The 13,235-nt window shown below is 45.5% G+C and overlaps 2 protein-coding genes and 1 pseudogene across 5 annotated transcripts; 1 reads left to right on the top strand and 2 right to left on the bottom strand.

Annotated features, from left to right (window-relative positions):
- The window catches only part of LOC110500922 (histidine ammonia-lyase-like), a 3,684-nt pseudogene extending 1,151 nt beyond the window's left edge, over nucleotides 1-2,533 (top strand).
- Nucleotides 2,534-4,837: 2,304 nt separating this feature from the next.
- On the bottom strand, nucleotides 4,838-8,469 carry LOC110500111 (E3 ubiquitin-protein ligase TRIM39). Its single transcript, XM_021577284.3, has 2 exons — nucleotides 8,300-8,469; nucleotides 4,838-6,783 (listed from the first exon to the last, which is right to left on the bottom strand). The coding sequence occupies exon 2, from the start codon at nucleotides 6,779-6,781 to the stop codon at nucleotides 5,144-5,146; it is 1,638 nt and encodes a 545-aa protein (XP_021432959.3). The 5' UTR covers nucleotides 6,782-6,783; nucleotides 8,300-8,469; the 3' UTR covers nucleotides 4,838-5,143.
- Nucleotides 8,470-8,703: 234 nt separating this feature from the next.
- On the bottom strand, nucleotides 8,704-11,972 carry LOC110500112 (nuclear transcription factor Y subunit beta). Of its 4 annotated transcripts, none has more exons than XM_090214042.1 (7): nucleotides 11,812-11,972; nucleotides 11,087-11,183; nucleotides 10,462-10,592; nucleotides 9,779-9,976; nucleotides 9,591-9,669; nucleotides 9,323-9,402; nucleotides 8,704-9,241 (listed from the first exon to the last, which is right to left on the bottom strand). In XM_090214042.1, exons 2-7 carry the CDS (start codon nucleotides 11,181-11,183, stop codon nucleotides 9,209-9,211), a joined length of 618 nt encoding a protein of 205 aa, XP_090070168.1. In that variant the 5' UTR covers nucleotides 11,812-11,972; the 3' UTR covers nucleotides 8,704-9,208. The 4 variants fall into 4 exon arrangements, with proteins under 4 accessions (XP_090070168.1, XP_021432963.1, XP_036813291.1 ...); XM_021577288.3 differs by having other exon boundaries at nucleotides 11,787-11,972; XM_036957396.2 differs by having other exon boundaries at nucleotides 10,462-10,643; nucleotides 11,787-11,967.
- Between the last annotated feature and the right edge of the window lie 1,263 nt (nucleotides 11,973-13,235).

Here is a 13,235-nt window from a genome sequence, read left to right on the forward strand (position 1 = left end):
GTCGTGGGTGGCAGAGAAGGGGACGGTAGGGGCTACTGGAGACCTGGCCCCCCTGGCCCACCTCACCCTGGGCCTTATGGGAGAGGGCAGGATGTGGTCGCCTCAACGCGGCTGGGACCATGCCAAAACAGTTGGGTTACCCACAATACCGCTCTCTCTCAACCCAAAGACACACCTCAGATTACCAACATGTTTTTGCTAGATGAATGACAGAGATAAAATGTATACATTAAGGCCCCTAACTCGTTTCCTTAGTTTTTCTTTCTCCTCTCCTTTATTCTTTCTTTCCTCCTTTTCCAGGTACTGGTGTCATGGACTCACACCTTTGGTTCTGAAGCCTAAAGAGGCACAGTGTTAGAGCTGTAGCAATAGGAACTCTCTTGTTTTTACTATCAGGCATTGATTGAGTAGTCTTGTATACTGATTATTGATAACTGGGGTTAGATGATATCATATCTGGGATATAATCGCAGTAGATAGTGATGTCTTTGAGGATCAAGTAAGGACAAGTGTTTTATCGTGCAGGGCATCGGTCTGATCAACGGGACTCAGATGATGTCATCTCTGGCGGCGGAGGCAGTGGAGCAAGCTGTGGGCGTGGCCAGGCAGGCTGACATCATCGCTGCCCTCAGCCTGGAGGCCCTGAGGGGCACCACCAAGGCCTTCCACAGCGGTCAGACACACACACACACACACACACACATTGAATTCACTGTTGGAGCTTTGATGCTATAAGAAGTTACCCATTCCATTCCATTGTGAACTGGTTTGTTCTGCCCTTTCAGACATCCATGCAGTGAAGCCACACCCTGGTCAGATAGAGGTGGCTCTGAGACTCCGCTCTCTACTCCACTCTCACGTCTTCTAAAGTCAGGCAGGCGAAACACACACACAGAAACACACACACTCAATTCTTGTCCTTCTTAACATTTTGTGTCCTAACGAAGATGTTTACTTTGGTGGAAACCTTAAATGCTGTTTTGTCGTTTCCTGTCTCTGACTTCCTTTGTTGTGTTTTCCTGTAGAGAGTCATAGGACATGTGACCGTGTCCAAGATGCATACACCCTCTGCTGTATCCCATAGGTAGAATGTGTGCGCTCGCGTGCGTGTGTGTGTTACAACTCTTTGTACCCCTGCAGTGAGGGGCTGGCGTGAACTAACCCTAGTACCAGTGTTTATGTGTCTCTCTCCTCTCTTGTAGGTTCATGGGGTATCTAATGACACCATAGCCTTTGTTAAGAGCCTCCTCACCACTGAGCTCAACAGTGCCACTGACAACCCTGTATCCTCCCACTAAGTTACATTGTTATATTTACTTGAAGACGTCATGTCTTTCTTTGATCTCCTTTTAGACCCCTCCTGTGATTATAGAAGTTCACCACAAGGGGGAGCCCTTGGACTAGCCCACATGGGCTTTGGTTTCCTGTAAACAGCTTATATTAGAGACTCATAATGTTGTCCCAAATATAAAACCTTAACTCTCCTCCAGCTGGTTTTTGCAGAGCGAGGTGAGACTATCTCTGGGGGTAATTTCCATGGAGAATACCCAGCCAAGGCAGAGTCACAGACTCCATACACAGATTCACTCCATACAATAAACTTCTCGGTTCCTTCAGTACTGTTCCCCCTCTTTCCAAGACTGGTTATAGATATGCTTGTACTGCCTTACCAATGATCACAGGAGTTGGCAAGGCAGCACAAACGGATCTGGGACAAGGCTAAGTGTGAGTGAGAGGAGGACAGAGCGGGTGGTCAACCCCTCCCTCAGTGAGTTGCCTGCCTTCCTGGTCCAAGACGGAGGACTCAACTCTGGCTTCATGATTGTGCACAGCACTGCTGCCACCCTTGGTGTGTGTGTGTGTGTGTGTGTGTGTGTGTGTGTGTGTGTGTGTTTGTTTGTTCACACAGAAAACGTCAGTGTGTGTTTGTGTCTCTGCTCCTCTGCAGTATCTGAGAGCAAGGCGTTGTGCCACCCGTCCTCCGTGGACTCCCTGTCCACCAGCGCAGCCACTGAAGACCACGTCTCCATGGGGGGCTGGGCCGCTAGGAAGGCCCTGAGGGTGGTGGAACACGTAGAGCAAGGTAACTCGTACAGTCACATGGCATTAGTGTGTGATATGCTCGTCCCATCAAATATCATGCATACAGAGTTAACCGTGGGAATAACAAGACATCGCTGCTTTTCAGTTCTGGCCATAGAGCTGCTCGCTGCCTGTCAAGCCCTGGAGTTTCTCCGCCTGCTCAAGTCCACTACCCCCCTGGAGAAAGTCCATGAGCTAGTGCGTTCAGTTGTCAGGTGAGAATGTGGCGCTCTGATTCGAGTACTGCCCAATGTTGTTGTTCTGGAAAGGTGTGGGGGGAGTTCTACAGCACATCCGTTTATTCTTATTTCGCCTCAGGCCTTGGGATCATGACCATCAAATGAGTCAGGGAGGAAAAGGCAAGAGACTCACCCCATCTCAGTATTATATTCATCATTCCAGCTAATTGATAACGAGGCAGATAAAAATGAACTTCTCTGTTTATGTTTCTCACCCGTGGCCTTCTCTAGGTGTGGGAGGCGGTTCGGCCATACATGGACCAATACCGAGACAGGGTCGGACTGAAACCACTCAAATCAAATCAAAGTTTATTTGTCACATGCGCCGAATATAACAGGTGTAGGTAGACCTTACAGTGAAATGCTTACTTACAGGCTCTAACCAATGGTGCGGGAAAAAAGGTATGTGTGTGTGTGTGTGTGTGTGTGTGTGTGTAGGTAAGTAAAGAAATAAAATAACAGTAAAAGACATTTGTAAAAAGAGTAGCAAGGCTTTATACAGACACCTGTTAGTCAGGCTTATTGAGGTAGTATGTACATGTCGGTATCGTTAATGTGACTATGCATATATGATGAACAGAGAGTAGCAGAAGCGTAAAAAGAGGGGTTGGCGGGTGGTGGGACACAATGTTGATAGCCCGGTTAGCCAATGTGCAGGAGCACTGGTTGGTCAGGCCAATTGAGGTAGTATGTACATGAATGTATAGTTAAAGTGACTGCATATAAGATAAACAGAGAGTAGCAGCAGTGTAAAAGAGGGTTTGGGGGGAGGCACACAATGCAAATAGTCTGTGGAACCATTTGGTTACCTGTTCAGGAGTCTTATGGCTTGGGGGTAAAAACTGTTGAGAAGCCTTTTTGTCCTAGACATGGCACTCCGGTACCGCTTGCCATGCGATAGTAGAGAGAACAGTCTATGACTGGGGTCTTTGACAATTTTTAGGGCCTTCCTCTGACACCGCCTGGTGTAGAGGTCCTGGATGGCAGGCAGCTTTGCCCCAGTGATGTACTGGGCCGTACGCACTACCCTCTGAAGTGCCTTGCGGTCGGAGGCTGAGCAGTTGCCGTAACAGGCAGTGATGCAACCGGTCAGGATGCTCTCGATGTTGAGGCTGTAGAACCTTTTGAGGATCTCAGGACCCATGCCAAATCTTTTTAGTTTCCTGAGGGGGAATAGGCTTTGTCGTGCCCTCTTCACGACTGTCTTGGTGTGTTTGGACCAATCTAGTTTGTTGTTGATGTGGACACCAAGGAATTTGAAGCTCTCAACCTGCTCCACTACAGCCCCGTCGATGAGAATGGGGACGTGCTCGGTGCTCCTTTTCCTGTAGTCCACAATCATCTCCTTAGTCTTGGTTACGTTGAGGTCTCTGACCTCCTCCCTATAGGCTGTCTCGTCGTTGTCGGTGATCAGGCCTACCACTGTTGCGTCGTCAGCAAACTTAATGATGGTGTTGGAGTCGTGCCTGAACAGGGAGTACAGGAGGGGACTGAGCACGCACCCCTGGGGAGCTCCAGTGTTGAGGATCAGCGTGGCAGATGTGTTGCTGCCTACCCTCACCACCTGGGGGCGGCCTGTCAGGAAGTCCAGGATCCAGTTGCAGAGGGAGGTGTTTAGTCCCAGGTTCCTCAGCTTGGTGATGAGCTTTGAGGGTACTATGGTATTGAACGCTGAGCTGTAGTCCATGAACAGCATTCTCACATAGGTGTTCCTTTTGTTCAGGTGGGGGCAGTGTGGAGTGCAATAGAGATTGCATCATCTGTGGATCTGTTTGGGCGGTATGCAAATTGGAGTGGGTCTAGGGTTTCTGGGATAATGGTGTTGATGTGAGCCATGACCAGCCTTTCAAAGCACTTCATGGATACGAACGTGAGTGCTACGGGTCTGTAGTCCTTTAGGCAGGTTGCCTTTGTGTTCGTGGGCACAGGGACTATGGTGGTCTGCTTGAAGCATGTTGGTATTACAGACTCAATCAGGGACATGTTGAAAATGTCAGTGAAGACACCTGCCAGTTGGTCAGCACATGCCTGGAGCCCATGTCCTGGTAATCTGTCTGGCCCCGCAGCCTTGTGTATGTTGACCTGTTTAAAGGCGTTACTCATGTCGGCTACGGAGAGCATGATCACACAGTCGTCCGGAACAGCTGATGCTCTCATGCATGCCTCAGTGTTGCTTGCCTCAAAGCGAGCATAGAAGTGATTTAGCTCGTCTGGTAGGCTCGTGTCACTGGGCAGCTGGCGGCTGTGCTTCCCTTTGTAGTCTGTAAGTTTGCAACCCCTGCAAACTGTAGTATGATTCAATCTTAGTCCTGTATTGATGCTTTGCCTGTTTGATGGTTCGTCGCAGGGCATAGTGGGATTTCTTGTAAGCTTCCAGGTAAGCTTCCGGGTTAGAGTCCCGCACCTTGAAAGCGGCAGCTCTACCCTTTAGCTCAGTGCGGGTAGAGCTGCCGCTTTCCCACTGGATGACTAGGATATTTTTATAAAAATGACTCAAGTATTTCTTACTACTACTGTATGATTCCAAATGCAGGATTCAAGTTTATTAAAGGTTATTAGAGATATACAGTGCAAACAATAAATGAGCTTAAAAAACAAACATATTGCTTATATTATCTCAGGATAATCCTCCAAAATGTACTGTAACTCCCAGATATGAATCATACCTTATGAGCCTGGAGAGATGTTCTTATATCTAACAAGGCTGGTGGACCCACAACCAGTAATTACATTACAGTGAAATATTCTCCCTGGTGTATGACAACAGACTATGATTATTCTACATTTACTAAATGTACTGGTCATTTAGTTCAGTTTAGAACTCAGTCTGTGTGATTGACAGGAGAGATGATCAGAGGGACAGAGTATTCACCTTTATCATTGCCAGGGCCAAGGAATGGATATAGTTTCTCAGTGAAGGTGCAGCCAGTGAAAGAGTAGATAAGAGACCTGGCCTCCACATCATAAAAGGAGACCTGACCCTCCTCATAATCCACAAACACCCCCACCTTCTGGGGCTTTTTTCTCAGGTATAAGGGGACACGGGGGGAGGTACAGGCGGAGTATTTACACTCATCCCTTAGGACCACAGCCCAGAATCCATTAAATGGTCTCTTTGTGATCTTCCCCTTCCTGTTGATGGACTCTCTGGCCACTCCTAAAGTCCATGTAGTTTTCACCTGAACATTCACCTCATAGTAAAATCTCCCAGAGGAGAAACCCTCCTTTCCTAGGACATTTAAAGCTCTGTCAAACCTCTTTGGATTATAAGGTTTATTAAATTGTATGCCTCCATGTCTCACCTGTTTCCCATCTTCAGAAAGGATGAGTTTGGGATGAGCTGTATCAGGGTCAAGAGTCACATCCACTGCATACTGCTGAATCCTCTTCAGTTTGACTTCAGGCAGCTTCTCCATCTGTTTATTCAGTGTCTCCTCCAGTTGAGACACAGCTCTCCTCACAGTCCCCAAACACAGATTACTCTGAACACTGATCTCAGACCAGTCCTTGGTGGGTGGAGGGGTGCAGAGGAATGGGAAGCTCTGTAGGAGGTGGAGGTGGTCCTCAGTGTGTGAGAGCTGCTCCACCTCAGTGCTTCTCCTCTGTAGCTCAGTGATTTCCTGCTCCAGCTCTTTAATGAGCCCTTCAGCCTGCCTCTCTGCTGCTTTCTGCTTCTCCTCAATCACCTCAATGAGCTCAGCCTGACTTCTCTCAATGGAGCGAACCAGAGCAGTGAAGACCTGTACACTGTCTGATCTCTCTCTCTCTGCCTCTCTCTTGCTGAGATCTACTGAGTGTTTGATCTCCTGAACCTTCTTCAGTCTCTCCTGGATCATTTGCTGCACTTCTGCCCCAGTCTTCCCCAACTGAGCCTTCCTCTCTCCATACTCTTCCTCTAGAAGGACAGTGTCATGAGTCATGTGGTCTGCTTTCAAGCACAAGACACAAAGACATGTCTGGTCACTCCTACAGAACAGCTCTAGAGGTCTCTCATGCTTCCTACACATCCTGTCTTCCAGGTTCTCCACAGGGTTGATCAGCTTGTGTCTCTTTAAGGCTGCGACTCTCTGATGAGGCTCCAGATGAGTCTCACAGTAAGAGGTCTGACACACCAGACAGGACTTCAGGGCCTTGAGCTTCATCCCAGTGCAGATGTCACAGGACACTTCTACTATCATGGCAGAGCATTGGTCCGGGCTGCTGGTAGTTTTCACTTCAACTGTCTGTCTGAACTGAGCAGCCATCTCAGAAATGAAAGTATTGACGAACAGATCTGGTCTCTTATCGAATGTATTTTTACACATGGGACACTGGCACAGGTCATCCCTATCCCAGTACTTTGTGATACAGGCCTTGCAGAAGTTGTGTCCACATGGAATAGAGACTGGCTCAGTGAACACATCCAGACAGATAGAACACAGGAACTGCTCTTCAGACAGGAGACTGCAGGAGGTGGCCATATCTAGACAGAGACCAAAGGTGAAACCATAAACCGTTTCCTAGAATCAGCCAGCTCTTGATAGTTTAAGCTTTAAAGTTGTCAACATTGCCTTATGGAATGATAGTAACTGATATTGATACATCATGTTAAAACATAGATAAGTCATAACCAACGTATACAATGTTTAACATATGCACTGAACAAAAATATAAATGCAACATGCAACAATTTCAAAGATTTTACTGAGTTACAGTTCATATAAGGAAATAAGTCAACTTAAATAAATGCATTAGCCCCTAATCTATGGATTTCACGACTGGGAATACAGGTATGCATCTGTTGGTCACAGGTAGGGGTGTGGATGAGAGTCAGTATCTGGTGTGGCCACCATTTGTCTCATGCAGCGCGACACATCTCCTTCGCATAGAGTTGGTCAGGCGGTTGATTATGGCCTGTGGAATGTTGTGCCACTCTTCAATGGCTGTGCGAAGTTGCTGGATATTGTCATATACGTTGGTCCAGAGCATCCCAAACATGCTCAATTGATGTCTGGTGAATATACAGGCCATGGAAGAACTGGGACATTTTCAGCTTCCAGGAATTGTGTATAGATCCTTATGACATGGGGCTGTGCATTATCACGCTGAAACATCAGTTAATGGCAGTTGATGAATGACACAACAATGGGCCCCAGGATCTCGTCACGGTATCCCTGTGCATTCAAATTGCCATTGTGTTAGTTGTCCGTAGCTTATGCCTGCCCATAGCATAACCCCACCTCCACCATGGGGCACTCTTCACAACATTGACATCAGCAAACCACTCACCCACACGACACCATACACGTGGTCTGCGGTTGTGAGGATGGTTGGACGTACTGCCAAATTCTTTAAAACGAGAGGCGGCTTATGGTAGAGAAATTAACAAAATTATCTGGCAACAGCTCTGGCGGCATTCCTGCAGTTAGCATGCCAATTGCCAGCCTCCCGGGTGGCGCAGTGGTTAAGGGCGCTGTACTGCAGCGCCAGCTGTGCCATCAGAGTCCCTGGGTTCGCGCCGACACATTGGTGCGGCTGGCTTCCGGGTTGGATGCGTGCTGTGTTAAGAAGCAGTGCGGCTGGTTGGGTTGTGTATCGGAGGACGCATGACATTCAACCTTCGTCTCTCCCGAGCCAGTACGGGAGTTGTAGCGATGGGACAAGATAGTAGCTACTACAACAATTGGATACCACGAAATTGGGGAGAAAAACGGGTTAAAAAAAAAAGCATGCCAATTGCCTGCTCCCTCAACTTGAGACATCTGTGGCATTGGGTTGTGTGACAAAACTGCACATTTTAGAGTGGCTTTTTATTATCCCAAACACAAGTTGCACCTGTGTAATGATCATGCTGTTTAATGAAATAAGCTTTTTGTGCATATGGAACATCTCTAAAATATTTCAGCTCATGAAAAATGGCACCAACACTTTGTTGCATTTATATTTTTGTTCAGTGTAAATAATGTAATGCTTATCTTCAAATTAATATCTCTTCTCACCTGTACTGTATGTTTGTGGATAATTTCTCTGTCCTTGGTGTCAAAGGGTAGGAGAGTAAGCGTATAGCCTGAACATGTAGATTTCTGAAGTGCTGGAGATTTTGGTCCCGTAAACAATATACTGTACGTCTCTCTACTTTAGTTTCAGTTCAACAAAGTGACGATAGTGATGCTCCTCCCCACCAGATACTGCTGTGTGATTCTCTTCCTGGAACAGTTAACCCTTTACACGGCTAAACTGTAACTGATTCTTTTGAATTGTCATATTGATTAAAACAGTATTAATTGACATCCCGCACCGGGAAGAAATTAAATCTACTTTCACCCCTGGTTATTAGTCGCTATGATAAAATTGGTGTAATCATTCAGATGTGTGTAAAGAGGTTGATGACAACCAGAAGATATTGGATCATTTGGATTTTTATTCAAAGGATTTAAGTCACATTAAAGCACATGGTACTAGTTTATCCACTTAGAAAAGAGCTGACATTAAGGGCACCTCTCCTCATGGTTCAAAAAAGAGTGGGCAACAAATAAAGAACATCCCATTCCACCTCCCAAACCTGCATAAAACAATCAATGTACAAAAACAAACTAAGTGGTCCGAATAGCATTAAAAATCAAGTATCCCAACCTGGTTGAAAGCTGCACTCCAAACCTTGTGGCACCTCATGACTACGTACTACATTTAGAGAACAGACTTGTACATTTACATGACAGGGTTGTGTCAACCACCACATCCCTTCCCACCCATAACAGCCCCCCTTCCAAGACCTCCTGTCCATCTGACGATTGCCTTTGACCTTTTGACAATGGGGTCATACACTCAGCCTATGGTTAGCCTACGGTCGCCAGGCCCGTGTCTGTGCGGTCGATGGCCACCACCGTCAGAGCAGGAGCAAGGCCTCGTCATGAGAACTGGATCTGCTGCACGCCAGGAATCTACAGGAGCAGACAGGGGCAATGGAGAGAACAGTCATGGATATGTCGTAATGGTCTAGTTCTGGTTCAAATGTCACTTACCTGTTGATATGAGGTGGTGTACACCATGACGTTCTGCTGTTGGCCGTCGGCTGTTATTATTCCGGCTGGCAGTTGATTCGCTGGAATGGAGGGAAGAGGATGTTACAAAACCGTCCACAGCACAAGACTATAATATGCCATTTAGCAGACGCTTTTATCCAAAGCGACATAGTAATGCCTGCATACATTTTACATATGTATGCATGACTGTAAAGCCTCTACTATAGTATGAGATGACAACATTTGAGAACATTTCTGAACCACTTACTGAAGCTATCGTCTGTAAGCTCCTCCCCCAGGCCCTCTCCCACCGACACACCTGGGATTCCCTTCTCCCCCTTCATCGCCTAGGAAACAACACATTGTGAGAGATTAAATAACATGTGATGTGCGATTGTTCATGGACACTTGGGATTGTGTGAGAGACTGTCAGAGCAGAAGTGCGTTTAGTCGTACCTCTCTGAACTTCTGCAGGTAGAGTTTGAGGGGCTCCAAGTACATGTCGAATCCCAGGGTTGACATGGCAAACAGGATGTCCTCTCCGTTGATGGTCTTTCTTTTCTCCTGGTGGCAGCGCTCACTGGCCTCCGACGTGATAAAGCTAATAAACTCGCTCACACACTCCTGCACACACTCCTTGGCGTCTTTCGCTATCTGTGAGACACACGCACAATTTAGGACAGAGGAATAGAATGAGAAGAATGTTTGTGGGTCGTATTCACTTGGCACCAAACGTGGGGGAAAAAACAGACTGAAAGCTAAGCTAACAAGCTTGCTAACTTTGTTAGTGTGCCATCGTCACGGATTGGTTCTCATTCCATTTTTATAACACTCAATTCGATACGGACAAAACAGGACTGATTTAACAAAGCCTGTTCGTTTGGGAATATGCGGAAGAATAAAGGTAAGGGAGTAAAGAAACGGCGACGAGGTAAATATGACAACGAATCGGAAAGAGACGGTATTTAAAGAGGATAGCCAAGAATATGCACAGGTGATTAAGATGGACTAGCTGAACTTGTCCAATAAGAAAATGTTTTTTCTGTTACTAAACGTTTTACAATGGTGTGCATTTATGAATACGACACCAGTCTTGCTCTCACACAGCCTACACACACACACACACACACCATGGTTACCTTCCCGGTCTGTGGGATGCCGTTCTTCATGATGCGTGCCACGTTAGCGATGGGGAGGTAGATGTCCTGCTCCCGGAAGTTCTCTTTCATGCCCCCGTCATCATGGTCGTTCAGACTCTCCTCTCCATCATCTTCATCACACGCATTATTACGTGGAAAACATGGATCATTAGGTACTGACACTGTTGCATTGAGATGTAGAGAAAGTGATAATGTATCTGTGGCTGCTTGGCAGTGATGTATTGTCGTCTCTACCTTCTTGCCCTTTGTGCTGTTGTCTGTGCCCAATAATGTTTGTACCATGTTTTGTGCTGCTACCATGTTGTGTTGTGTTGCTACCTTGCTATATTGTTGTCTCAGGTCTCGCTTTGTGTACTGTTGTTGTGTCTCTTGTCGTGATGTGTGTTTTGTCCTATCTTTTATTTAAATCCCAGCCCAGTCCCCGCTGAAGCCCTTTTGCGTTTTGGTAGGCCGTCATTGTAAATAAGAATGTTTAACTCACTTGTCCAGTTAAATAAAACATAATGACACTACAGTACATTTTGATTTGGGGCATATTCAATTCATAATACACCCACACCTGGTTCCCCAATGAGGATTGAATTTATCAGCTGATGTCCCTTACCATCTTGAGACTGGAGCACATATCCTCCTGACATGTATTCTCCAGAGATGCCTAACGTTAGCTGGGAGGCGTCGGTGGTGGAACGGTCTTCTTCCATCTGGAACAAAGGACATGGTTTGCTCAAATAGCTGAATTGTTGGAAGGCACTTACTGTTGACTGGCTAGCTATCTAAACCGTGTCTAGTTTAGCTAGCTAGCCAAGTGTTCGCCAGGTTAGGTTGCTAAAAAACTGTTAGCTAGCATGTCTACCGAATTAGTTTAATTTCGCTGACCAAGTGAATGGTTGTTTGCTAAATGGGACGCTAGCAAGCTAACCGTAGCTAGCAAATGTTTCATTCGAAATATAATTTCGACAAATGAAGCAATAGCTTTAGTTAGGTAGCCATTTGACCCTCACACATGTTGATTGACTTATCAACGACTATTGTTGCAACGAAACCACTCTGGATTCCTGGGTACAATTTCACGTTATCCTGTAGCCACATTGGTTGTCTCGTTGCAAGACCGCTCTGCCTGTTCTTTGTGTCGAAAACTGAGGCAGGGGGGACATGGCATGATATGAAGCTAATTCATAATTTTGACTACACTTCCTGCTCTCAAACTCCTAAACGCAACAAATACAAATTAGTCAGAGACGGACATTTCCATTCGAGCTAACGAGGAATTGGTTAACAATCATTGGCCGGAGCCAGGCACAAACCTGCAATGAAGCCCTGGTTGGTTACCTTCTCAAAACGGCCGTTGGTTGGACAGAAAATGGCTGCAAAAGAACCAGTCCCAGCGCGGAGCTACGCGTCCTCCAAAAATACAGTGCACCACCTCCCCCGACCGCCAGGCGGCCGTTCTGTCAAAGTGTCACCCTCCACCAAATTACACCGAGTAAGCTGTTCTACTCAAGAGCGACCCTCCCTTTCTGTGTGTGCATTTGTTACCATTTTATTGTTGTATTAAAGAAAGCCTTGACTAATACAATGTAATGGTGATGTCATCATGCAGTATGTCTGTTATGGTCCCGAGTCCGTAAGGGAGTTGAAGCGATGAGACAAGTAACTACTAACAATTGGATACCACGAAATTAGGGAGAAAAAGTTTTTTTTATATTTTATTTATATCTATATATATATATATATATATATAAGAACAGGGTGTTTTCATTACATAGCAGACCTAGTGCAAAATTGTATTGCATTTAACACACTTACTGATTGATTGAATATATTATTGTGTATTCACATTATTACAGTGATATTCATATCCATGCGTTTGCCTGTTATCACCACGAGTGAACATCAGCGCACTACCTTTTGCGCATGCGTTTGTGTACTGTCCCTCTGACAGTAATCCAAAATCGGCACTCTCGCTGACGGTCGAGTCAGAAATTTCAGCTAAACTTTTGGAAAAGTTGACCGCTATAACTTACTCCTTCCAGAGTCATCTAGAAGGATAGATTATGCTTGATAGAACTTTCCAACAACACTTTCCGTTGGTGGGACTCATATTTTATTGAATGTATTTATTTATTTACGTGTGTTGGTAAATTCATATTGTATGCTTCTCTTTGAATCCTGTTTCTCTACGAAATCAGATTATTAAAAAAATGAAATTGACCCATCCAATATTATTTATTTATTGATAATCAAAAGTGTAATCAAAGATGGTAAAGAAATTCTGTGGTATGACGTTCACTCTGACTCATAAAGAAAATGTGCATCTCTGATTTTATCCACCAGGTGGCTACATCGCACCAACATTCATTATACAGTGCTGAACTGTATACTTCACGAGTCCCAGTCGAATTGATTAACATAATATCATAAACTACAGAGACAGAGTGAGAGTATTAGGGTCCATACTAGGTACAGAGACAGAGAGTGAGTATTAGGGTCCATACTAGTCATACAGTAAGCATTAGCTGTTTGATATTTCCATTAGAAAAGGAAATTAGGCTAAATCTCGACCTTGAGCACAACGAGACTTCTTTGAAGTGTGCTTCTTTGTCTCTCTGGGTGAATATTAGCACACCACATGTATAATTCCTCCAATAACCCCTGAGAAAATGTGTCACCTCATTTCACTCTGAATTTGAAAGACATTATGCTCTCTTAAAAAAAAAAATCTTTAAAAGGATTTAACATTTCAGTGTATGGGT

The sequence above is a fragment of the Oncorhynchus mykiss genome, chromosome 21 (genome assembly GCF_057628025.1).
Source record: "Oncorhynchus mykiss isolate SJ-2025 chromosome 21, ASM5762802v1, whole genome shotgun sequence".
NCBI classification, from domain to species: Eukaryota; Metazoa; Chordata; class Actinopteri; order Salmoniformes; family Salmonidae; genus Oncorhynchus; species Oncorhynchus mykiss.